The sequence below is a fragment of the Varroa destructor genome, unplaced genomic scaffold (assembly GCF_002443255.2).
Source record: "Varroa destructor unplaced genomic scaffold, Vdes_3.0 BEIS01000002.1, whole genome shotgun sequence".
NCBI classification, from domain to species: Eukaryota; Metazoa; Arthropoda; class Arachnida; order Mesostigmata; family Varroidae; genus Varroa; species Varroa destructor.
In genome coordinates this window covers 25303312-25330768 of record NW_019211455.1, presented here as the reverse complement: position 1 = coordinate 25330768, position 27457 = coordinate 25303312, and the positions used below count along the sequence as shown (strand labels likewise).

The 27457-nt window shown below is 42.3% G+C and overlaps 2 protein-coding genes across 10 annotated transcripts in view; one reads left to right on the top strand and one right to left on the bottom strand.

Moving 5' to 3' along the window:
• The window catches only part of LOC111245760 (ATP-binding cassette sub-family G member 5-like), a 93914-nt gene extending 70903 nt beyond the window's left edge, over nucleotides 1-23011 (bottom strand). The window contains exon 1 of one of the 3 annotated variants that reach the window (XM_022794487.2): nucleotides 22870-23011. In XM_022794487.2, the coding sequence (XP_022650222.1) occupies nucleotides 22870-22900 (31 nt within the window). In that variant the 5' untranslated portion in view covers nucleotides 22901-23011. Of the gene's footprint in view, nucleotides 1-22294; nucleotides 22476-22869 lie in introns of those variants that run through there. The other 2 variants (XM_022794491.2, XM_022794489.2) reach the window with 2 other exon arrangements.
• The window catches only part of LOC111245758 (ATP-binding cassette sub-family G member 8-like), a 121417-nt gene that overhangs the window by 28380 nt on the left and 65580 nt on the right, over nucleotides 1-27457 (top strand). For 5 of the 7 annotated variants that reach the window (XM_022794480.2, XM_086979224.1, XM_086979225.1 and 2 more), the window contains one exon: nucleotides 3979-4036. In XM_022794480.2, coding sequence (XP_022650215.1) covers nucleotides 3979-4036 — 58 coding nt within the window. Of the gene's footprint in view, nucleotides 1-3978; nucleotides 4037-24116; nucleotides 24361-27457 lie in introns of those variants that run through there. The other 2 variants (XM_022794483.2, XM_022794482.2) reach the window with 2 other exon arrangements.

The window sequence follows — 27457 nt, the reverse complement described above, 5'->3', positions numbered from 1 at the left end:
TATATAAATAAATAGAAATTTACAATAACAGCAACCGCGTACTAATCTCCATGATGCGGCGAGTTAATTATATCGTTCGCGTCTGGGGGTAATTTTACCGAGTACGGGGGGCGGCTATAGCTGAATCAGACTCGAAGGCAAGGGCATTGACAACATAAATTGCGGAAAAATAGGCAGGCCAATACGCAGTTAGCCAGGCGTTCTCTCTCGACCGCCTTTCCGACTTGCAAATATGGCTGAAAAAATTGCCAGAAACATTTATAATAGTTGCTGTTGTCGCTAGCGCCAGAAGTATATGCCTACTCTTGATTGTTTTTGTTCACAACGCAGTGATATAGAAAAATCGTGGGGTATCGGCAAAGTCTACACTGGATCGTGGCGGCTACGTCTGCTTATCCATTCGACAGCTGCGGTCTATTTCGAAGATGTATCTCCGCCCGACGCTAAACGCGTGTACTGTAACAACAAGAAGGAAGCTATACGGTTTGCTAACTTCAACTCTCTAAACGACATCCTAGATATAATGCACAGTTGTTACTTGCGGAAGAAAAGCAAATTACTATTGCTTTCATTAGCTTTTACTAAAACGCTGAACGCCTAGGATTCTTCAATCGGGACTTTGGTCCGTATTTGGTTATTCGGTCTACCAAGGCATACCGTGCGCATATTTTCCCATGTTAGTTAGCCACTGCGGAACTATCCAACGTAGAGCAACGTAAATGCAAATTGTTAGCGATTTTCGATTGACCAAAGCGATGGCAGTTTTTTCAATGGGTTCTCTGTTTATAATCGGCTCATCAGCCTTGGACAACCTTTTTTGACAGCAGACAACAGTATCCCCTATAACAATAACGAGTAAGCTTATTATCGTAATTAAAAGCTATTTGCAAGAGGAAGGCGATTGATAAAATTATAGATTGCGTTTCTCTTACAATCACGTTTGCTGCGGAGCATTACGGCTAAGTTAGTAAGATGATCTTTGTTTGATTTATTTAGATTAAATAATTCACTGATTGGCTGATTGGTTGAGACTCGATTGAAGGAAGAGCGGGAAGCCATTGATAGGGTCATAAACGACTTAAAATAGGGACACCGTAGAGATATGATGGGAAGCGTTAGATTACACAACGTTAAACGGCAACCGCTAAAAGTAAAAGTTAGATTAAGAGGCGGAAATGCTATCTTCGCTTGAGAATCATGTACGCTATGGATGAATAGACGAGCCACCGCACACAAACACATTGAGTGTGTCACATGATAATGATGGCAACGACGACGCTGATGATGATTGGTGATTGTGACTTCAAAAACAACGCACGATGCAACTTCGGTCGGTGTGGCATAAAACTTCGATATTCCTGCCCCCGAACCGTTTCGTTAGCAGCTCCAACCTGTCAAATTTTCCTTCTCTGATCCCTCGTTATTTGGGCTTGTATGTTATTTTTACTCCTCGACATCGACATCACAAGGAAATGTGGCTTTTCCAGCTAGTTCTGCTTACCAACGTTTAGCGCACAACGAATAACGACCAAACAAATGCAGCCCCTGTTGAGTGACTCATAATTGTAAAGTTACGTTTATCGCCGTGTCCACGTCTTCCAATAGTGTTCGATTTGTAGCACTGCCACGGCAGATGCGAGTGCGAACGAGTCTTAAGGACAAAATGCAGATAGGTTTTTTTTACTCAGATTTGGCAACTGCGGCCACCAACAACGGAAGAAAGAGAACGAGATACGTGTTCCTTAGTTTTTCTTTTCTTTTTTTACGCTGCTGTTATCGTGCACGTCGCTTAATCTTAAAGCGACACATCTGGGCGTCTCTTTGCTGCAAAGTAGAACTAAATATTCCGTGAGCTAGCGCAAGCACTGGCTGGCTGTTGATACGTTATAGTTTATAGGATGCCGTATTTGCTCACGCGTGTACCGTTGTGGGCCTGTTATGGTACAAATCTAAGTTAGTCTCTTGCTTGTAGTCTGTACGGGTCAGATGTTTTTACAAATCCAAATTCCCACAACAAAAGCGGAAAGAGCGGCATCGCGTTCTGCTTTGCCGTTATCGACGGATAGGCGGATGTACGATGCGAAGTCAAGCCAAAAAAGCTGAAATCTATCTTACTATATAGCGCAAAATGACCACAGTCCTCCTATGCAATGCACAATTTTTCATTTTCATGGTCATTGCGCCAGTGGGGCTTCTAGCTTGGTGCTCTGGAGATTTAACCGTGGCGACAATGACGACGTCGGTGTCAATAAATGGTAACAAAGACATTCGCTGGTGCCATATAATTCCAAAAAAAAAAATGCCACCAAATCTCGTGTGTTGTGACAACGAATAAACAGAGTGTCAGCAAGGTATATGCATCCGACGCGTATCCAAAACAACGTCAAGGAGTACAAGGAGAAAACGGAGCAAAATTATTGTCGAGTCACGCGAATCCACCGACAGTTCAAAGTTCATTGGCTGAGAACACTATGAAAAGTTTGAAAGGGACGTTCTTCAGCGAAGTTTCACCATAAATCCAAGCCATATTCGTATCTATCTATGGTATAAAATTTATTGGTCTTTTTGATACACAAATGAATCGGGTGGTGTTTATAGTGGCATCGGTGGTAAAATATTGATAGTAATCCTTAGTGTCATCATAATCTCAAGGAAACTTTTTACAACTTGTACGTCACGTCTCTGGATCTTCCTACCACTGAAAGGTGCAAATTTTAGTTTGTATTGTTAAAAACACCTGCTGCGATTTTGTTCCTATGTCACGGGCAGAGGACCACTTCTAGCGTTATTACATTTGTCGTACGAATTCTACTAGCAGATAGCGGTGGTAACGATCACTCTGTTATCAGCCTACAATTCTTAATGACGAAATACGCAAATCTTCAATGAGCATACAGATGTACAACGATTCTGTATGGACATTGAAAAAAAAAAAGAAAAAAAAAAACTCATAATCGTTCGCACTCATCGAAAACGCTCTTTTATGTCAGAAAAAACTCATGCTGCTTTCTACCTATATTGCTTCCTAATAACTTTAATAGCAGCTCTTGATCACACGACAAGGATTGAATGAAAAGTACCTTTGGCGTTTTTAGACACTCACCTGAAATACAATGAAAATACACCATTAGATATGATATAACGCTTCGTAGCGAACGATGTGGCAGCCAATTAAGTGTTCCCTAGACTTCATAGTACTAGTAATTTCTTTCTTCGGCACCCATACAGGTCGAAGCAATAACCAAGTTCTTTGTCTATATTATAGTATACGCCTCTGTAGAAGACTCAGGAACCAGACCCATGTAAAGGTTACTTGAGGGAGCGATTTTATCAGTTCACGCTAAACCATGACCGCTTTCATCTTCGTTTTTTCTTCATCTTGAACCTACCAGTTGTGATGATTTTACAAATAAGCCTAAATTTGAAAAATCATCTTATCATAGGCTGTCAGATAAAGTCACAGTCTTAGTAAAATAAGAAGCTTTTATAATTATTTCTCTTCCAATTAGAAATACGTTTTCCTACATGATTCTTTATCGCAGAGCTCACAACCTACTGTGTCGAGCTATCCGATACTTCTCTGCTCTTACAGCCTTTCTAGTAATATCATGTATCTTGGCTGCTTCCGTCCGCTTTCTCGCCTTACGTGACGTGATGAAAAAGCAATAGCCCCCTAACGCAAGAAGGCGGTCTAATATGTAAACTATTTGTTTCGAGTGATAATCGTTCCAAGTCATTCTATTATACTCATGTATCGACGTAGCAATAGTGGCTCGTTAGGTTTACCGGACACAAGGGACACTTGCTTCGTAATTGTCCTGAAAGGGCATAGAAGAGTACCACGTTGTTTATCGTTTAGCAATAGCAGAAGTGGCGTTAACAGTGATTTGGATTAATTCTGCTTGACTTTCAGATTGTAATGGGCACGATCGAAGACGTTGTTCTAATCGCGACCTTTTTCATTTTGTCGTTCCACAGGGTTCCGGACGATTGCGCCGAGTTCCCTACACTGGAAGTAGCCGTCCCGCTGACAGAGGTAAATGCCAATCGTATAGCTGTTAAGAAGTTTCCCTCTTACGCCGAAGGATCGTTATTTACTAACATGATTTTATGTAAAATTCTGGTTTGGCGAAGCGCATTTGGACAGGGGGCTGACTAGGTGTTTCCGAGTTGGGCCGCACTTTTGGAGTGTTTGCGTACAAATTCGCCGCAATACCGTAACCGTGGTGATTTATTCTGGATTACTATGTATAATGCTACCGCTGAAGCGTGATCGAAGAAACGAAATAACGATAATGGTGTTAAGTGTTGACCATATATATATATATATATATAGTATTTCAAACTTACGCTCGCAAATATGCTATCAATAATATGGTGATAAAAATGTGAGCAATTTCAATTCGAAAAATAGATTACTGTAGAAATAAAGGCAAACTACTACAAGGGAGAAATGGCGAAGGGACGAGGCAAATTATCTGATAACCAGAGAGAACCAGATCGGCCACGGAACGTTTCATGCTTCCGAAGGCGCCAGCAGTCATCGTTATTGTTATGGCTGTGAAAATATTGTATCACTATACAGGTACCTTCGCAGCGTTGTGGCATTCGATTCCGTTAGATCCAGAATATTCGACAACATAGATTGCCGGAATATTGATGAGAGCATCACTACGATTGATAACCTTTTTTTTTTTTCGTTTATATCTATTCTTTTTTTCGGTGCATAGTGTGAACTAACGTTACAGTAGCGTGTAACGCAATTGTTCGTTCGTGGACAGAGAACGGCGTCGTACGGTGCACAATACCAATAGAGCGATGATTGAGTTCTACCTGATTTACAGGTTCAAGACGCGCTCATCCCACACCAACGAAATAATAGAAGCGGTAATAAAATTAAAAACTGCTGCCTGTTTATGGGCATGAAATTAGCTCTATCAAGCAATAGAAACAGATAAGGAAGAAGGCAAGGTCCTAGCAAACAATGCTCGGAATAACAAACAAATGTTGTTTATAAAGTGATGTTACGTTCGTTTACTTGACAAGCTGTATCGTTAGAGCTTGCTTATATATTCTGTTGTAAACATCGCACGCGCATCGATTATGCTAAGGATAGCAATGTTGCAGTAATTTTTTTACCTAGGCTCCTGTAATGTGTACACGGTTCACGGTCTTGCACATGCACATGCACATACATGTAGATAGTAATTGGGCTTGTACGTTTGCAGTACATATAATGGCTGTTGTCAATTTCGTTTTCAATCTATCTATCTCCCAGTAAATAGAAAAAGGGTTCTTATTTCTATAATTGGTTGACTACTGCTGACGCTGCTTCGCGCATTGGCGCGGCATGACGCAGCGCACCTCTGGCTGCAGACGGTGTCTACGACTAGCGCGCAACGTGGTTAATTTCCTCTGCTTGCCCTGTTCTTCACTCCTTTCCTTCGAATCATGGGCCAGCAAAAATCGACCTACCAGTTAGTCAACCAGCGTGTGCCAATCATAGCCTCTGACCTCTAGTGTCCTTGACCAAGGGCAAACAAAATAAACTGCCCTATCCAGCCGTCGAAACAGCTACGGTGAAGCCTATAGCGCCGTTCAAATATTCACCGGTAACGGGAATGCCGCCAGACTACCAGCTACAGCAGTTACCATTACAACAAAATTTCTATAACCAGCAGCAACGCCATCATCATCCACGACAAACACTACGCATTAGGAGACGACCACACTATCGCCAACAACCTTTCCTTTGCGCGTCAATTCAAACGAACAGACCGCTGGGGCCCGCGGGACATCTGCTGAGGCAGACTAAGAAAACAAGGCATGTAGGCAAAAAACTAAGCAGCAATCGTGCAGAAAGAACAGCAGAAGACACTATACGTACATGGGCATTGAGCCCGTAACTTCGTTTCGGCTAATCCCTCTCTCCCTGTTGTTGTTTTTGTATTCTTCTCTTCTATCAACTGACTATGAGCGACAGTTAAACTGATGAAGTTGTCGTCGGCGTCTGGCAACAGAGACTCTAAGCCGGTTACTGTTGCTGAACGCTGTGTTTTGGCAATAATGATACTAATAAGAAAAAAAGGAAGCACATTATACCGAGCGCCAGCAGAAAGTAAGTACACAATGGCTCGAGCGACTCATGTGAACTGGCATCTATCTAGACGACTTTTGCTGCTTTTCAAGCAGCGTTTCATCTAAACGGGTTTATCTAAACTTGAAACTAACTTCGTTAATTTCCTTAGCAATATGAAAATAAAATCTATGAAAATTTTATCGGTCATAATCGTTGAAGGCTCGCTAGTGACGCCATTATAGTTATACAATGTAGCGCTTAGGGCTATGACCGTACGGCTACTATACCAGTAGAGGAGTGCGGTAGAACATTTTTTCTTAATTCACTTAAGCAGTCGATGCTTTATACTCTGTGAGTATCTGATTGAGCTGGGCAGAATCCTTTTTCCTGGACGTATGCACACTGAACAAATAGTGTACATATACCTCCTTGAAAGGATGCTACAACGTATTTAGCGACGAAGGTAATGAATGAGCTTCAGTTCATAGTCTTACGATTCACGCAAATACGACCCATATTTTTACAGTGAAATTCCAAACGACCTGTAACTCAGGTGTCCTTCATCAAAAACAACTGATCAAAGCATTTTTAAACCTTAACGATGCTTACTTTAGCATATGTACTGCGTTATCGGCAGGCGTAAGACGACAAAACAACAATCACAATTTTTGTAGAAATAAATGTTATTTCATAGCCGATCTTTCTGGGAACTACGCATTTTCTACACAGTAGTACGACAACATAGGATAAATACAGTAAATACCATGACAACTATTATAATGATCATCAGCGTCACTATCCAAAAGGAGCTCTATTGTAATTCAATGTTTTAGCGAAAGATATGGCCATGTCGGAGCAAATCGATCGGGTGCCGCGATGCTATCGCAGTACAACCGTGACCTCTGTCTTGTCAGAGTGGTTCTCGTCAACCTCCCAGCCGCTGTCCCGGTTTTTGTATATCGATTATAGGAGAAAAAATTACTATTATTCATAGTTCAACCATGTCTCCGCTGTCGTCCTTTGTCGCGAATCACTTATCATGCTGTTATTATAATGGGTCGAGCCGTGTCGAGGGACGCACGCCCGCCCGCAAAAAGGCGATCTGAGGATATCATCGTGTTGCACTGCTCGAAGAGGAAGTCCTATACAGAAAATACTTAATACTAAATTTTCGTTATTCAAATTTGCTTGCTGATGTTATTACTAGCCACTGAATGTATCATTGGAAGAAGCTGTCGTTGCTGCCGTCCTGGAAGCACTATAAAAATGGGCTAGTACTACTGCTTCCTCATATAAAATGCGCGAACTTTTTTAAGAAAATTGGAACTTTTACTGCGATATTTCGTTTCTTGTCAGCAAACAGGTTCGTCTGTGCACTCTTTGTGTTTACAAATGTCGAGTTGTGTTGTTGTCGTCGCTGCTGTCAGTGTTGTTGTTTGTATCACCACAACGCCATTCTTGTACGCTATCACCGTTTTGTCTAACACCTCACTATCTCAGTCGTTAAGGGACTTATAACGCCTGTACGTATTGACGCCGCAAAACTTCGATTTTCCTGTCAAACTGGCTCGAAGGTTCGCCTCGTCCGTTGGAATTCAGTAATCATCATTACCACTGCGTATCGCAGACTATACGAAGAGTTGCTCGTAGCAAGGTATGGGCAGAGGCAATACAACAAGGCTAATATTTTTCATAAAAGCGCGCATATCTAGCATCAGTAATCAATGGTAACTAAACTGGTTTAATCATCAAGTGTGTATGCCACGTTCGCCAGCTCGTTTTGTTAGTCATCTAACGCGTCTTCAATGAAGGAACATATTGTTTGCGTACAGGCCAGACGAATGAAGAGCTTCCAAATTTTCAGCGTCACAGATTACCCGTTTAGCCTCTGGGCAACGGGAACACTTATAATCGCACATAGAGTTGTGATAGATGTACCGTATATATATAATTGAGACGCCTTTGATAGTTTTGCACGTTCTAGTTAATACGTGACCGTTAAAAGACCGCTATATTGCGTTCAAGCAGGTACACGTACGGCCACACGTGCGCTACAGCCGTAAGAAAAAGATCTCCATATGTTTGCACAAATGTGCTGATATAGTTGATGCGTCAATAGAGCGCTCATTAGTATTCGACGACCGTATAGAGTAGATTCAACTGTCAGACGGTGTATGCAGATATTAGATAAATAACTGTGACGAGTGCTGGAGAGTAGTTTTCAAACGAAGTCTGAAGTACTGTAATAGTATACTAATAATTGGCCATCGGCCCGTCCACTGCCGTAAAAATAGCTATCTAAAAAAAACTTCAATCGCAAATTGAATCGAACAAATGCGTCATTCATGACAGTATATGTATTCCGTGAAGTCTAATTTATTTTAAACTTCATCGTTCTGTTAATCTCTTTCCCTCTCTCTGTTGTTTTTAGTAACTCAATGTCAGATTTCCAGATCGAGCCATCTTACGATTCACCTTCTGACCTCACGATACGGACTGCTGTACACAGTCTTGTTTTTTTTTCAATATCGAATAGAAGAATGTCCATACTCGTGTGTATGCTCGCTCTGCTATATGTGCGCGAAGTACTTCATGCCAGTATTCTGCCGTCTGATCCCTGACATTGTCGCTACGTTTGCTTTGTGCTATACCGCCAGATTTGAAACTGTATCAGTCGGTATGCTGAGCTGCTAAGGGACACGCAAGCGATCCTTAGACAGACACACACTGATCGGACAACTACTTATGATATGACAATGGACAAACTAAAAGCAGCAGTAAATAAATTGACGTCTGCATCCGCATTACCTTTCCCCTGTCGATACGTAAACAAGCAAACGCAATCGATAGTCATAACATCACCGCTACTGTCGTTATCAGAAGAAGCCAATGGGTTATGGCATAAGCTTGTTTAATTTCAATTAGTTCTTTTTCGGCTCGCCTAATCTGCAAGCGGTGCCAGTAACCCAGATACGAAGCACTGAATCAAGGTCATGGTGAAATACTTATGGGTGCTCGCTGTCAGAGACTTCACTATGGCAATCGGATAATTGCGATGAACTCTTGCTTTATTACACATACCATGGTAAACCTGTCTTAGCTTCGGCCTGCTCAGGTACGTTTCAATACGACTGTAGGATTGACTACTTTGTTTGTGGAATATACAAGAGAATTAGCTATTCAAAAATGAAAACTAGACTCGTTTGTCTGAACGAAAAAGATACGTACAATACGCGGCTTCGCCGGCAGCTGTTCCCGCTTCCCTTTTCAAAGTCAACCAGAGACTGTTCAACTCAATCTTCACTACTTTTTTTAGTTGCCAAAATGGCGATTAGTCAAACGTTCTGTTTCGCATACGAATTAGACTACCATATCTCATGAGAATTTTCATTGTCTCTTTCAGTCCCCAAATTAACTAACGACTATAAAAAATTGATCTTTTATGGTGCTGGCGTCAATTGGTACTATTGAATTATCAGATTAGATGTTTCTCAGTTGATTAACCCATCTTGAAGGGAATTACTGTTTGATAAGTTATCATATATGGCGTAACCGAACTAGTAACTGACGGGTGGTCGAACACCCTATTCTGTGAAAATTCCCTTCAACATCTCCTGCCATTGACAAATCACACCTCTAGGCTCGCTATTTGCGCTAGCCGACGCCGCGAAATCTGCGAAACATTGGCGATCTGACACTTAGACCTGCAATACGATCCTATTCGCCGCTTCTGACTTATGTTTTACGTTAATTTTCAATCAATTCCTGTTGGAATTCATACGAACGGAGCTCTCAATATGAAGACATAGAACTTAAAAGCTGCTACATTTTCTATATTGTTCCCTTTGCTCCAGCATATTGACGAATTTTTCCTTTTTCGCCCTGTAGTGGCTCTCTGATAGCCTACAATTTGTTCTCGCGTCGCGCTCTAACATACGTCGCATTGCCCAATAGAGTTAATGGTGAATAATGCACGCACACAAAGGCCATGGCAAACAAGGGCGTAATCACAGAGAATACATAATAAAATTATATATCGAAAATGTGAAATATATTGGAGGTTTGATAACCGCTGAGAACCGCTGCCCCACAACCTACGACCCTTAATTTGAAATTCATCAGTGTACAATTGCCTTGCCACAGTGTCCTCTCTTTTCCGCTTCCTTTCGCGGCCTGTTGTTTATTCGTTCTCATTATGTTGCCAGTTTAAGTTCTGTCGCGTAAGTTTAAGTTCTTGCCACTTCTTGTTGGTCACGTTCCTTTTTTTAAGTTGCTTTCTTGTTCTGTTGACGCTGCTCTTGCACCATGCCGGAAATCGCTAATCGATTTATGCTGCCGCCGCGTGCGCTGTTCAATTCTCAAGCCACCGTGCCTGTCGATTTCATTGCAATAGTGGCTTATAGTAATAGCCTTTAGGGGTGGCTACAGCCGAACGGAACAGGTGTTTCGACTTTGCCTCCTATAACATCAATTTGGCTTTCTTCGTCAATTTATTCAGTTTTCGGTGCTTTTGCCCACTGCTATTGCTGACGTTGCTCAGTGACAAAAATAGTATAGGAGCAGGACTAGACGGGCGGTGTCGAGCGGGCGGTGTTCCTTCTGCGTCTGTTACAATAACTGCTTATAATTATGTTTAAGACTATAACTGTACTGCAATAAAATTACTACTGGCTACCGTATCGTCGATAGCTAAATATCCAAAATGTATGCACCATCATAGGCACGTCTTCGAGATTGTCGTGGTACAGCCTCGTTCTTCAAGGAACCCTGTTATCATCATATGTAAGCAGAGATAAACTATGGATTTACTATGCGTATCTGTCTACTGTATATGTTGCCGGCCTACAGGCAACCTGTAGGCTCGTAAATTTCAAGAACTAGTGATTTGGCTGGAGGCATTTTTTCGATCGGCGATTTGCAATGAGCAAACCCGTCATGTAGGACATGTCTTATAGTTTTTCCTCTATAACATCTTTAAATTGCTTCGCAGCTGGATAATTAAATCGCTAGAATGCATTATGTCGTATCATCGATTCATTTCACATAGGACATTTTTTTTTCTATAGATGCTTTTCCAGGATTGGTGAGGAGATATTTCTCATATGTAGATTAAAGGTCCGCAGCTCCGGACACATCTGTTCGATACGGAACCGTCACTTGTCTCTAACGGCTAACACACTTTTGAAAAGTCATACAGCCGTTAGCGATTGTTCTGCATTTACTATGATCGCGTCGAAGTCGATCTTATCACACGCATCTTTCATATTGTCGTTGATCTTCATTGTGTTGCGCGTCTCTTGAAACACGAATTATCATAGTAGCGATAACCCGTCCATACGTTTCGCGGTCAATAGCGAAAAACAACGTTGTGTTAAACGATTGCACGTCATGTTTGTGACGTCCTGGCTGGATCGTGTCGTCTGCAAAACGATAAGTGACCCGACCAGGATAGACCCGACGTGAAGGTCTGATGCTTCGCAGGCTAACGATGCTAAGCGTTTGCACAGACGGGAGAAACAATGCGACAGATTCTTTAAGCAAACATCCGCACCAAACGCGTCAGTGACCAACTTGTCGCCGGCCCACTTTTTTCTTCTTTTTCTGCGCTCCGCAGTTCCAACCGCCAGCGGCGATGGCAACGGCGTCGAATGAGACTTTACTCTTTACGTTGTTGAGTGGTATAATGTAATTGACTCGCCCTTCCCTTGGCTCGAAGCCGATGTCTTCGGCATCATCGACTGCGCTGTTGTTCCTGCACATGGTTGAACGGTAGACAAAGCTTACAAATGATTGAGTTGCATGAAAACAATAAGAAGATACATCTTCTCGTACCGTTAATAATGTGGATAACTTTACCCCGCTCCACGTTTTTGTATGATATACTATTCGCCCGACGGGGTTGGTTAGAACGCCACAGAACGGAACACCCTTTAAAAAGAAATACCTTCCTCCGCCTTAGCCGCTGTCCTTGGATGACTGGCTATCTGGCAAACTTTACTTCGCGGAGTTACACTCATGGGCACCACTTAGATGATGGGTGAGTCATGCGGCATCGTGTATATATAGATACCTGGTTCGGTCGCTGTTTGATGATTAGCTTAATGTGTACAAGGGGAATGGCGGAAAACTAGAATACTGATAATTTCGCCCAAAATTATATACAGACTAAGACTAGAATAAATGGCTTGGTTATTTGGTATAGAAAACGTGCTTGAACTGTTTTCATCTCAGGTATGTGTTCTCAGGTATGCTAGATACCCTCCGACACATCAGATCCCGGGGGAATATTTTTATATATCCCTATATCTGATGTAACAAGAAAGCTCTAACATAGCGCAACAAATAAGTGTAAAGTAGACGTATTATACTCATCTCTATGTACATTGAAGGAGTCTGGTTTTTAAGTTAGCCCAAGCGATTTAAATCGTAGTTCTGTAAGCTCATCGAAACAATATATATATATATATATATATATATATATATATATATATATAGAGAGAGAGAGAGAGAGAGAGAGAGAGAGAGAACTTCAATTTAGCGTTATGCCTCTTTTCGCAGAAAAATATTCAGTGCATCGAGCTTGAGAAGTGTACATGTATTTAATGGGAACTAATAAATTACACCGTGTCTCAAGGACCTTGACTTGAGAAATAGACCGGTGCTGGCCGTAAAATTCCAACGGCACTTATCTGTCAGCTATTCCAAATATCCACCCACCGTTAAGGACTACTCTTCTTTGATAATAAGATCTCCTATACCTTTCGCAATTAAGGCCAGGGAATTTTGTTCATGACAGCAGTAGTGACGCTAACAGTTGTTATAGTTCTATTCAATGTTATTTCACGATTTTGCCTTTCTGTCAGCTGATCCAGCAGACGACAGTACACGCTAAGCGTACCCATGTAATTACATATACAATGTGGAAAACGTATTGACATCCACTAGCACCTGCCGGTAAGGCAATCGTTACAAAGCACCTCCTTTCTCGGATCAACGCTACATTGAATGACAAATCATAAAGCGCACTAGATTGACACCGGTTACCAGCATCATGCAATCATGCTTGTCTGTTGCTCATTTAGACCACAGTTGTGTTAGCAGGCCAACAACACCTGCACAGATCAAAAACTGAGACGATCATCTTGCAGTCGGCATCCATCCGTTTGGCCAAAGGTACAGCATCTAACCTAAGTTAACTAACTTCTTTATTATTGTAAGTTACATTCTAGTTGAAAGTTTTGTAGAATTGAAATTTGACCAGCTTCACTTCATCAAGTCGATTGAGGTAACTCATGTGATGTTACCCCTATGCACAATAAAAGTACCGAATTCGACAAAGCTCGTCCAAAGCATGGCGCAAACAATCGGTAATTAGTAATTATCAATTGTTGCTTTTCGGAGAAGGACCTTTTCAGAAAAGTTACATATGCATATATACGTGTATACGTTCGCGAGACACCTTATGATAACGTACACTATGCCTTTCATAATATTCATTCGTGATCTATACAGTATGAACGCAAATGATTTTGAAACCGTTGACTAGCTTTAAAATGAAACTACCTAGCAATTTGCCTTGGGATCATCCATATACTAGTGCAAAAGGAAGAAACTTAAAAGCTTAAGCCATGAAACACTTCGTGATAAGTTGTATCTAAAAAAAAAAAAAAACAAAAAATCGGATCCTGTTGTTAAGTGTTACGATCAGTACCTATGATGCGCACACACCCCACTGTAATTAAATTTCATATAGCAGTGGTTTGGCAGGGTAATATTATCCTGGGAAGATGTGATCGAATAAGGCAAACATCTTGATAATTCGCTTCAAGATGTTCAGTATTCATCCTTTATGAGATCAGCATAGAGCCGATTCTTCGTGCGGACATTCTTGCTCTTAGACATGATCGCGCTGGTGCTTCTTCACAATCAGATGCTCTTGGTGGAAGATCGAAATCCAGCTTGTGGCCATCAGCATCGGTACCAGCTAGAGGAAAAAGTAGTTCGTATTTTTCCTCTAGCTGGTACACAATTTGTAGGGTGCGTAAGCAATCACAAATGCTGCCGACATATCGAGGTCCCGCAAAGCTGCTGCGATGCGATACGCTTTAATGTCGGCTGGACTTCTTTCGTATGGAAATTTACGAGGGAGGCAAAACTATGTGGGGTTTTGACAAACGTACAAAAGTTGGAACGAAAGTGCTATGTTGTAACGTCCTGTTTACAATTAAATTGCTAATAAAATTCTACACTTATGGATTTTTATGGTTTTCATAGGAACCTGCAGGAAGGCTAACTCGGTTTCGAACATATTTGCATTTTATACCGAGAAGCAAGTTTCAACTTAGTTAATGTTGCGGATGTAAATTTATAAATGAGTGCAACAGCAGGAAATATGTGTTACCCGCAGAAAAAAAAAACACATTCTTTCCCTCATGACCGCTTCTAATTACGCAAATATACAGGGTATATGAATATTGGGGACAGATTAAGAGCGTATTTTGTAGTCTGCAATCCGGATAGCCGTCTTGTAATCATTGGTTTTTCGTTCGATATTCATTTGCCAGACCAAAACCGTTCCCCACAACACTAAACATCACAAAGCAATATTTGTATTTTCCTTTTGTAAGTAACGTCATGCTGTCCGTCAATATACTGACAAAGATAAGACTTGTTTCTTCGTTATGAGCCACCAAATGAGTGGTAGTTCCGGGTCCAAAACAATGACGCAGACGACTAAAGGGCGCACGGAGCGTAAGAGAATGTATTATATAAGCACACGCGGAAATTCATACATTTGAAGCCCGTAAAGCAATTTACAGGCCCCATCGTTAGAATCAATAAATATTTCTTCTTTTTATTCAAAAGCCATTTCTAACAATCTGTTATCTAACTTGCAGTTTGTTCCATAGCCGCGGTAACACACTGTGATGGTAAATTTGTTTAAGACCCGCTCATATGCAGTGAAATCGGCTATGGCAGTAATCAATTGATCTTTCTTTTCTCTCGACTAATAAGATAAGTTACAGCGAAGGCCAATTTGATCGCTCGTACATGTAGGCAAACTGTCTGCAAGTGATGTGTGTTAGTGTCCTTGGCGGCTCAGGACTCTCTGATTCGGTATGGGAATCAACTGGAAGTTTGCCTTCAATGTTGGCCCCGCATATAGCTTTGATATGATGATAGTTCTAGTACGGCTTATGTTTATGAAATTATTTGTTTGCTTGTACCTCGCTCTTTTCTGCAAAGAATAAAAAAGGGAGAGGGGAAGGGAGGGAGGGGGAGGGGGGGGTAAACACAAATCACTGCAAACGCGCATTCTGTTTTCTGTAGCTTCTCCATTGATGACTGTAATGCATTGTAAGGTAACTGTCATAGGTAGGCGCATACTGGAATGGACATATTCGACGTTCGACTACCCCAACCCCATTCTGTATAATTGCCATATAAGCTTTTTAACATTCAAACAGTAATAGAGCTGAATAATGACTGAAACGAACGAGAATTTGTTGCTGCTGCTGCTGCTAGTAAAATCCAGTAAATAAGTAAAACCTCGTCATTTGACGGGGGTGGTCGGGGAAAATGGGGCAGAAAGCACTACAAAGAAGAAGAAAGCGCTCGTTATGTACCATACAAACACATGCACATAGTCATGTTATAACAAAAACGGGAATGGTGGCTGTCTTTCGCTTCATTCATTATTTGCGCGAACAACGATATTGGCAGTTTTTCTCATTGACTGTCTCTGATTCATTGCGTGGCTGTGTCTCACTGTCCTGCCTCAAAGCTTCTGGTTTACGTTTGAGATCATACAAAGATACGCTAACACATACAGATTAGCGCGTATCCTACATTACCGCCCTATGGACGTGTATGGCCTACAGATTTCTTCTTCGACCTTATCATCGAATTTCGCTTGTCGCACTCTGCCATCATCTGCAATTTGAAGTTGGCATACAAGGTGACGACTGTTCCTAGTAGGACCTATTTAATAACGTGCAGATGTATTGGACAAGCGTGACGGGTCTAGGCATTCGCATCAGAAATTCGTGGTCGGCGAACTATTCTCGCTTCAAAATAGATTTTGAACAAAACTACAATTGCCTACACCCATAAGTTTAAACGGAAAAGCGTCTGTTCGTCGAGCAGGAAGTACCGTCCCCACAGTCAGCTATAGAGCCGATTAACGTTACAGTTTGGCTCAATATTCCTAATAGTGCAAGGTATGGTATTGATTGTATGGCGATGGCCTGATGATGGTAGTAACGTTTGTGAACACATAACGCGACAACAATGATGGACGATATATGTCCAATTGGTCGGCGCACAAATAATGGTGATATTTCACTTTTACGACGTCATCTCACGAAGCGAAGCAGAGGGAGGGAAAGTTAGAGAGACAGAGCGTATGTAGAAGGAAATGCAACAATGGACGCCCTGTGTATTTGCGTACCGTTAAAACCTCCACCAGTATACGTGTGGAAATGGCGTTTAGATTTGCCGGTATAGACGGCATGCCTATGAACATTGGCTTGTTTTTTTTTCTGTAGTCGTTATCTCGAACTGGCGCCTTGTCGCTGATGTCGTTTGTAGCCAATTTCATTCTTACCGAAACGTGTCATATTTGGCCCCACTTCTTGGTCCATAGAATAATTCTTCTTCTTAATATATTCGCATTTACGATGACGGGATAGCTATGCTAATACACTAAGTTCAACTTTCTATTGCAGGTTGCCTATAGTAACTTTCAACATTACAGTTCATGGAAAAACTTAACTGCCCTCAACAATCCTAACAGTGATGGGTCATCCTAACCATTCGTTTAATGCTATTCTTATAAGCATTAAGTACATCTGTTTCTCTCACTCGTTGCGGATTATTCTATTTCTGGAACACGTGAGACGAGCCAGAAGTACGAGTGAGCACATCGTTTCTTAAGCTGTGTCAAATTCAGAAGAAGCCGAGAGGCAGTCACAAGTACATAGAGAATTGAAAAAGAAAAAGGGTAAGAAGTACGCAAAAAATGCCGACTATTGCCCATTGTGTGTGAGTAAGGCGTGATACAGACAGGTCCAGTCACTGTAGAAAATCCTTAATTAATGCGCCTAATTTTGTATGATTTCTGTGACTGGGCGACTGACTGGCACACATTCAGGACGAGTTGGCGAACAGGATGAAACCCCCAAAAAAAAGAATCTTTTTGCGTCTCGTGCATTGTGATTTTGATGTGACCAGCTTTTTAATCAAACGACTACAAGACGTCCGGCAGCAGACACAATATTAGCGCAATATTAGACAGCGACAGTGACATTGCAGGATCATGTCGGTCGCGGCCTGACATATAATCGGTACTAGATATTCCGCAAAATGCCTTCTGTCGACTTCGTTGGCCCGAGGCGAATCATTAGGCGCCAAACAGACAACATCGTTAAGTTCAGTTCGAAAATGATATACGACGACAAAGGATCAGTATGGCTCCATATCGTACATCTTTGAAGTGTGATAATAATATCTATACATATATGGACAACACTATTATTAGAACATATAAGAAAAATCACACTTGAAACAAGTGTAACATATTCGATGCTAAGTTATGCCCCTGGAAACATTCCTATATAGGCAAACGTCGAGTGCAATATTCTGTCGCTAATGATTTTCGGTAACTTAACTTCAACAGAGTGCCATTAGATGATTAGCCTTCGGAAATTATTGGCGTGTTGAATTTAAGTTACCTCGGAAGAATTGCAACGATCGATTTGAAAGCTCACTACCAATAATAATAGTAGTAATATATCGTCTCAAGATAATTTTCCAATCATAACTTTGACATCGTACCCCTCATAGGACGCACCCCCTTACGAAAAACGTATAATTCTTCAACGTTGATATGTTCCATATGGCAATACAAAGGTTAGCCGTTCAAAAAAATCGATCAAGTCACATAATAAAGGTGTACAATGAGGATTGTCGTACCGTAATAATCGCAATTAATTAAATACGGTAATAGGTAAAAGTAATACTGGAGGGAATATTCTAGCGATAGGTATTTGACTTCGTCTCAAATAGGCCAATATTAGCCAAATTTCGGATTTTACCGTTCGCCTTTCACGATGACATGGACACCCAACGTCCAACCACGGAAGTCGCTTTCAGTGAGTCTTTTCTATAAAGCAGTATATAACATCCATCTGTGTCTCGTCAGCGCCGTACGCAGTGACACTTTTACCATGAAAACGCGCTCGAAATGTCCAACAATAAAAGGTCTAAAACGATTTGGACGAATGATTGATTGGAATAAATGATAATAGTAATAACAATTTCAAGGAAATGAGCAATCATCGATGAATGCCTCTTCCAGAGCAATGCAATTCCGACGAAATTGTTCAATATAAGTAGCTGAACGAATGACGCTTTGGGCCAGTGGCCCAGCAGACTCACAATATAACACCGCAGCGTTTCAAGACGCCTATCACTCTCGGATTCGGTGACTTTAATGGCGCTGCTTACTTACGGCACGTGTTGTGCGTACATCTACAAGCTTGCAAATAGGCCTTCGGAAATGTTTGACCCGAGGCCAGGCATGAAAATCGCACCCACTACAACTACGGCTTCTGCAATCGGTTAAATCATCCAGTCTGTCCATTCGATCACTACCTCTTTAGCTTATTTCAATGCATTTCGGCGTTTCGATTGACAGAAGGCAAGAAGTTTAACGACTTGCTAGCTGAAGACCAGCGAGCTGTTGCAAGAAGTCATTGCTGTTTGGTATCGCTGTTACCCAGTTTCATAAGGTGACAACACTGTGAAGGGGTTTGTCTGGCGAAGGAGTCGTCTCCTTTGCCGCTGTCGTTGTAGTCGTCATCGTAGCTATCTTCAGGTGTCGGATTGTCCCTTCGTATTTCGATTTCATCTCGCGCCGATGTTTGTGGACTTCAGCTCCCCTTCCTAGGCGTCTCTTCTTATAGATAGACAGGTGGAGGCTACAGACGTGTTGGCGACGCATTGGATACAATAATCCGAATGGACAGATGAATTTGGTCATGGGCAGTTAGCCGTCTAGCCGGTGGGGCAGAAATGGCGATAAGATTCGACAACAAGCACAAATCACAACGCACATTTCATTGCTAAGCCGTTAAGCTGTCCATGTCATCATATGATTCAACCTTCACCACTGAAGAAGTAGACCTAAAGTCATCGGGCGCCAGGTCAAGTCGCAAACTGTTTTGCCGACATCGGTCTGATTTTAATTTTTGTCGATCTTCTTTCTGCCTTATATGACGACAATAACATGCAAGCAGGCTAACAATCTTCCCCGGATTGTCGGAAGAGAAGGTGGGTGAGGTTCCCACCTTCTCTTCCGACATACAAGTAGATTAAACGTATTGGTCTTTTTCCCCTTCTTACTTTGTTAAATAAAGCTACCCGTAATAATATTAGCACAATAATTAAACTGCGTTTATAGAAGATCTGAGCTTTTTTCTAAATTATTAATTACTGGTGGTTAAAGGCAGTGTCAACAGAGTGCATGAGTGTGTGTGTGTGTGTGCACGTTGTTCTAGTTCATTGGTAAAATTCTCCGTCAAAACAATAATCGTATAGAGATGACTTGTGGTAAAATAAGGAACTTTTCATCAGACGATGAACCTCAATTTGGTTTATAAATGCTTAAGATGCAAGCGAAGCTGTCAAAGCTTCTTCTGATTTAAAGCGACCACGTTGGTGGGCTAGTGCTTGATGGCAGTCACAGAGTAACACCCGTTATTCACTACTGGTAGTAATTTAGCAGTCAGAAAGGTGTTTTCAGCCAATGAGAACTTGTACTTCCCTTCATGTTGTCCCTTGTGAAAAAAGCAGTAATGTCAAAATCCATTGGTTGAAACTCTTATTTACACACAGGCGTGGACACACTTCTACGGAAAACGTAGCACAGAAAAATCAGACTCTACGTTAGAAGGGTGCAGAAAAAAAATAATACGAGCCTAACTAAAGGGATAGTGCCAAGCATGCGGTGAGCCTTCGTAAAAATTGGCCAACTCAGCGGGAAAATTTAGAACGAACTTTTCGAAGACCTGACAGAATACACGGGCAGTTTGAATAGAATCATATGAGAAATATTGCGCTTCATTCTTGGAAACACATGATGTTGTCTGACGACTAATAGAAGTAGTGTTTCTGATTCAAGCAGATCGACCCTGTTAATCCGTTTACATAATATACGATATCGTTTCACTCATGGATTAGGTATTTTATAATGCTAGCATTGACAACGGAATTGCAGTTGCTTTATTCATACGAGCCGTTCTATAATTAGCTTGACCTATTACTGTAGAGAACAACCCTGATGCCAGTTGCCATCAGGTGTAAGGTAATCAGGTCAGATTAACGAACAAATCTCCGAATAACAGCTGTTGCCTATTATATAAGGTATATTTATCAATGTTTATTAGTTCGATCTTTCAACATAAGCACTCACAAAATGACGGCCAGACCTAAAATGGTCATTTTTATTTGCATACAGTAGCAAACGTTCCATAACAGTGCAACGTTTGTTTCCCGGCACGTACCTCCGCCGCGTATCTGACCGCCGGTTCGCTTCTATCGCTTTTTAGGTTTTTAACGCTAAATCACGATGTGAACATTTACAAAGATAGTATTGTAGAACAGCAGAAAAAGAATGGAAGATGCGCACAAACAAAATCGGCCAGACGTGCGACATCTTTAATTGCGGGCGTCGATGTTACACGGGATTTTGTTAGCTTCGCTTTATCGGACGACTCGTCTGTCGATCGACAAGGACCTGTCACGTTTTTCTACGATCACTGTAGCTGTTGGAGAATAGATGTCCAGTTAAGCTTGCCTAGTGTATGATGAATTTCTCTCAAGACTTTTCGTAGAAATTAAGCACTCGAATTCAGTCTTCAACCTCGTTTCCGATCGCCGCTGAGGACATTAGGGGTACTATCTTGGAGAAAAAGAAATCAGAGAAGTACATGTTCGTATAATGTAATGCGACCGGTCACAGTGTGGAACATGATCCCAAGACTGTAAAAGCACAAATTTTGCTATACAATTCTAGTGAGGAACATCAAAATCTGTGCGTCCAACAAGAACGATAATAGTTGTCATTTGTCAAGTTCCTTGCCCCTGAAGATTGCTCCGGGGGTAGGCTATTGTCTGGCCGCTGTGATATCGGTGCTGCCTCCGGTCCGCGAGTCTTATGCCGAAACCTAGTGAACTTCCCCGCAGCTTTGCTTATCACCTTTGCCTACTAATGTCATTGCTACTCGATGGTGTTAAAAGTATTAATGTGAAAAGTTGCCTGGCTTCGGTCAGTTCAGTAATAGACAATAATAAAGCTGATATTTGCAATGGGGTTTTTCAATTAAGCGAACTTGCAATGTAAATATATCTTTAGGAGACTTTTTACTTGGGTCAAACTGTATTTGGGACATTTCAGTAGACGTGCGGCGCAGTAATAGCTCATTAGAGCAGCTTTAGTCGCCTGAAAGAGCAAGTTACCTTGACACAGATATGTATGCCTCCCTTCCATTTCACCTTCTCATCACACAAATGAACTTCAGACTGCCATGCTTATTGTACAGCAGCTGGTCCTTTCGAAAGAAAATACATTTTTTGAGAAAGTAATTTAGCACAAATGCTTGTTGTGTTAAGGCTACCATAACAGAAGCCTATTCTATGTAACGGTTAGAGTGCACGCATGACAACTAGTTGCTTCCATTCATCGGAGGCGCCCACAAGACGAGGGGCAAACAACGGTTAACGACTAGACCGAGTACCGATGATTCAAGATGAATCTTTGCATGGAAACAACGGGTCTATCATTCATACACTGATGCGCTTTCTGCATTTGTAATTCGAAATCTATTACCGATAAGATGAAAAGAAGCCAAAACACTGTTTCTATCGCTAGAATGTTTTTGACACGTTTCTAACACGTGTTGCCAGGTAGTAAATCCAGTGTACTTTCAGACTATATGCTGCAGACTGGGTTTGTCTATTTGAATTGTCTGGCGCTCTCAGCTGGTGCCAGTGAAGCACAGCGACCACCGGGCTGTCAGGGAAGCAATTCTAGTTCTGCTAGCAGCGGCATAACCGTTACATCTGATAACATAGAAGCCGTCCAATAATGACTGCTGACTTTTTTCACGGGCACCATGTCATGCAGATGATGACAGACTAAGTCAATGCACGTACCTGTTGCATCGGCAAAAAGGTGACGAAGTAATGCACTGGCACGGACACCGTTTCCACTTCGAACGTTCAGAAAGTATTTCTACACTCTCTAAAACACGGTTACGAAGTCTTACTGCAATGCGATCAGGGGGGAAATACATATAAACTAGAAATATCTGCAACGTAGCTAGTTCACCTGTTGCTCGACTACTCCGTTGGTCCGGAGTCGGGTCTGGTGCTCTGACTGCAGCGCTACGTTCGACGTTGCGGCTACTAGCCGACAAAACGTCGGAGAACCAGCGGAAACGAGCGACAGTCAGGAGGCGATTTGCTGTTTAGCAACACTAAAAAGGACTCCTCTCGCGCGAATTGTACCAACAAGTTATAGCAGAGAGGTGTGCTGGAGTTGAGTCAGGCTGTTCCTTGTGTAGAGTACCAATTCGCAAACAGCATATTGACACCGATGTCAGGAAGCAGAGGCAATGACACGAGGAAGGCGGCGTTCACCTCACTTTCGCATCGAAGAACCAAAATCAGGTAAATAGTCTCATCGGAATAATAAGCAGAGCTAGGTTTAGGCTGCATAATTTACTTACCGATATCATTCTGTAGCGATTTTGAACTCATCTTCGTTGTTGTCGTTTACGTTGTCGAATGGTTAATCCGGTCCAATCGGATGAATAGAGGAGTACCAGCCACTTCGGATCACTAGCAGCACCGGGGTTGCTTGGGCTATCGCAGAATCACCAGCAGATGCTGTCGAGCTGTGTTATGAGATGCTGTGGGCAGAAACAGTACGGGTTCGATTGTCTGGGTTGGATCTATGGCCCTACACCGTACTACAGTCGCGTCTATCGACGTTCGGAGGAAACAGCAGCGGGAAACGTGCCTCCATCCGTTCGCTGGATCTCTTCTCCGGAGAGCCGGCAAGAGCCTGCCGACGGAGAGGGAAAAACGGTCTTCGACCGAACGAACGAACGAAAGCCGTCGGTCGGTTACAAGCCGAAACCGCGTCTGCCGCTTCACCATTACCACCACCACCACTACCACCATCATCGCTGCTGCTACCAGCGGCAATAGTAAGTCGTCTCGACTTAGCATCATTGACGTCCCTAGCAGCAGCAAAGAGTGAGCGAGCGAGCGAGCGAGCGAACGAATGAGCTGGCTGGCTGGCTGGCCGGCCGCAGAAGAGCCCCACGACAGAGCAACGTCTGCGGGCTAACACGACGCAGCACGCGGCGCCGGCAAAACGCGGCAAGCGCCAGTATATTATAATAGCGCTAGCAGCAGATTGGTCTTCCTATCTAACTGCTTGTTTTGCACAGCATAGCGATATTGCTTAACGGCCATCCAGTCATCAGTGAATCAGATGGGCCTGTGTTCTAGGTACACGGGACAGTGTTCTTCACTATAACGCTGCCGATAGGCCAAGCTGAGCTAATGCTGTTGTTACTACGAGTAGTGTGCAGATCACTGGAGAAGCGTGCTTCGAACAGAAAGTCTAAGTATAGCATGACAGCGATAGAATAGTGATAGCTTTTTTTTTTTGTGGCGTACATTGACACGCGAACGTATACATAATCACACTGAGTTTTCTAACCGAACGATTCGAAGAGTTTCCGCAGGCTTGCGTCAATGCTGTGAGCTCGAACCTCGTTTCAGCTGATCGCTATTAGGTGAGTGCGAAGGTTGTTTTCAGCGTAAAAGAATAAAATACGGACAAACAGAAAGGGTGGTGTCATTGTGATCAACAAGTGGCGATAGTCCATAGTGTTACGTTAACGGACATCTGAAGTGAAGAGACTCTTACTGTTATCGATCCTAGCGGAAAATTCGTGGACATCGCGGTTCACGTGTGTGCAAGCATTGACGTTGACGTTGTTTTACTGGCCGAGCGTAGCTGCCATTGGCCCCACACTGCACCGTCATGGATTAAACAGACTTCGAATCCCGCCTGACTGAGCACTTCTGTGTTCAGGCTTCAGGTTTGTTGCATGTGCTGTGCTTAATTCTGTATTGGATACTAAGAATCATTGCTATTCACGATTAGGAAAATAGAAGAAGTGCTATCTTTGCCTCTGTTATCGGTAAGTTAATCGGATTGATATTCAAGTTAATTCTTGTTCTTATATGCATTGTCTCAATAAGTACCGTGCGAGTTTAGTGTAATATAAGCAGGAGCACTTAGCGATATAGTTAAAAGAACATTGCGCTAACCCGAATTCAGTTCTCTGTGCAAAAACTATCTACGAAAGAGCGGCAATCTCCCCAAAAATGCATAACGGCAGTGATAAGGTGAGTGGTTGCTGCAAGGTGGATTTTTATTTTGTCTAAAACATATCTGCCTGCTAATTTTCGGGACACGTTGTGGTCTGGGTTCGAACCCGGGCATAGACAGACTTCGTTTCGCGCTGGGAGCCAGGCACCTGATAGAACAATGCCTAACAGCGATATTAAATGTAAAACTTGAAACATAAGGAATTAGGCGGGACTTCAACCTTGAGGGTTATAGACAAACGTGCACCTTATTTAGTTATGAATGAATAAATATATTATCGTGTTATCGTCAGACAAGCTTATCCAATACAAACACTTCGTGTGCAAATGCATGCGAGGGCCTTATTTGTTGCTGCTTACTAAATCGAGTACCAGCCAGTGACGATTTAAAAACAGAAAACACATGTACGTACATAAATACTATGAAAGAACAGTGTTATGAGATTTGTATTGGTCCCTGCCATTTTTTTTTCGCTTCCAGTAGGTAAAAACCAATGGCAACAATGCAGAAATTTATCTAGCACATAAGCAATAAACGCTCGTACGATATCATCTAACAAGACGCGATCCATGCTCCATACCGGCGAGGTTATAGCCCTTTTACCTCAATTCCTATCCCTTATCCTCTTCGATATCTCAGCTACCACATTATAACCATTATGAATGGTAATCGCACTCTAGTAATGCATTGTAACAGCTTCCAACGCTGCCGTTGCGAAGCTGATCTGCCTGTTCGTATAGTTACTCGCCAGTGGATCCCGTTCGACGTAAGCGTACTTCAACGGCGTACTTTCATTTCGGCTAGCGCAACAACATCAAAATGCCAGATAGCTGGGTCTCTCTGTGTGAGGTGTACAGGCGAATGGGAGACCCCGGTATCCGAGTTGGTGCAGGAAAATGTAACGATCATGGCCTTGATAGAATTCTGCAAGCTTCACCGAGCCCGTGTCGTTCTTTTTATTCATAACCTATCTGTTACACTAAAAGATGGTCGCAGTCACTCGACCGTCGATTGCTTCATTGCTTGTCCGTCCGACATCAACGTCATTGATGCGTACGGCTTCAGAGCAGTAGTAGCGTCACCCATTTGAAAATTAAACAACACACAAACCCAGCGTACTATTGCTAGTTAGCTAGTTAAATTTTCTGCCGCGTCCTAACGATTGCAGACGGCTAAATGACACCGACAACAGTCAGCAGCAAGGAGCTGCATCAGGCACCTTATACGATTGAGCCTAAGCAGTAGGATCAAGCTGCTGCGCCGTTGTCGTTTCGCAAAAGGTGACACTGTGCAAGAGTTCTGTCAAAGAAAGGATAGCTCCGCGCTGCTTTGCGGTACCGGCCGACGTTTGAGCCCATCCGAGGTCTCGGACAGAGAACGCATATGACGTCCGTATTGTGCCAGCTCAAAATTATAATTAAGATACAAGCCATTGCTACAATATTCATAACGTTATTAAGATCAGTTTTAGCAAAAAAAAAAAAAAAAAAAAAAAAAAACAGTTCGTATATCTGCTATTGTTGTTGTTACCACTCGTAAGACGTCATTGGATGATAGCATTCAAGGTTGGTATAGTTACTCGTTTCCATAGATTAATTGGCATAATGTACATTATCTAATGGCGATATGAATAAAGATATGACGGGCATTTTATAGGTCTACCCCAGAAGATCTTCTTTGAAGTGTCATCAATTGCTGCATGTCTGTTAGTAGACAATATATTAACAATGCAAGAACGAAACTAAACATCTAAGGTGCTCTACTCCAGATACTTGTCAGTTCTATTAGGGAAAAACTTATATAGAAAAAGAGGCAAATTCGTCACTAAGATGACTTTATGTCGTTTTCAAAAGTCAAGTGTTCACCGCAATAGTTCTGAAATCAAGGAGGAAACACGAGTATCGCATAGTGTACCTCACTGCTGGGAACCAGGCCACCCAAGTGACGAACCGAATGGAGGTATTTTTATGAGATGCAAATCGCTTGCTAACAGACTCTCCCTCTTGAAACGTCTTTCTCGTGCCTGATCCGATTACAATGTAGAAAACTCATAGATACTCTATGTACAAAAACATACTTACTACTATCTTAGACGTTTTGCCTACGCCATACGTAAGTATGTGAAATCAATGAAACACATATATATTTTGATGCATTTTATTTGTGGCTACGTGCATGAGAAGGCTAACCATAATACCTGTACCGTAAAGGCTTATTACGACGAGTCTCTTCTCTATGCCATTACGTTGTGTTCCTAATCAAGATTTCTTGCGGCCACGTTTTCGTTATCACGAGTCCTATCGTTCGATTAACTGTACAACTGGCCTTCGCCGTATCGTAATATTTGCCAACTGAACTCTACGAAAACGACTTTTTTGCTGGTGATGTTTCTACGTGGAAGTAGGCGTCAATGGTACGGCTAAAGGTTACGAACCGCGCCAAAATCGTTTACCTTATACGTGCTTTTTTGAGCCACAGGTGTCGGCCTGAGGGTCTTGGGCAGTGTTGGCCTTCGAAGCGTATTGTAACGTTGTTCCGCTGCAGAACCTAAAAAACTGTTGAGGAGCGAGAAGTTTCACAATGCACCTATTGAAATTGCTGCGTGGAACAGGCACAGCGAACGCTTTACCAACGCGAACCTGGTAGTACTTATTTAGCACAGGCAAATTCTGCAAAGATGGCGGTCAGCGAATAACTAACGGAACTTGGTATTCCATATCCAAGGCGTAACTTATGCTGGAGCGTCTTTATGTGTATATACGATTATATTGCGATTTATCCGTCCATTTTTCTTCGGTTGTAATGCTCCAGCGGATGGCCCCAACGGGCTTAGCCACAGCCCTACCTATTGGCAGCTAACTCCGAAATTATTCCTTGACTCCCTATTACAGACGAACGCGTTGGTC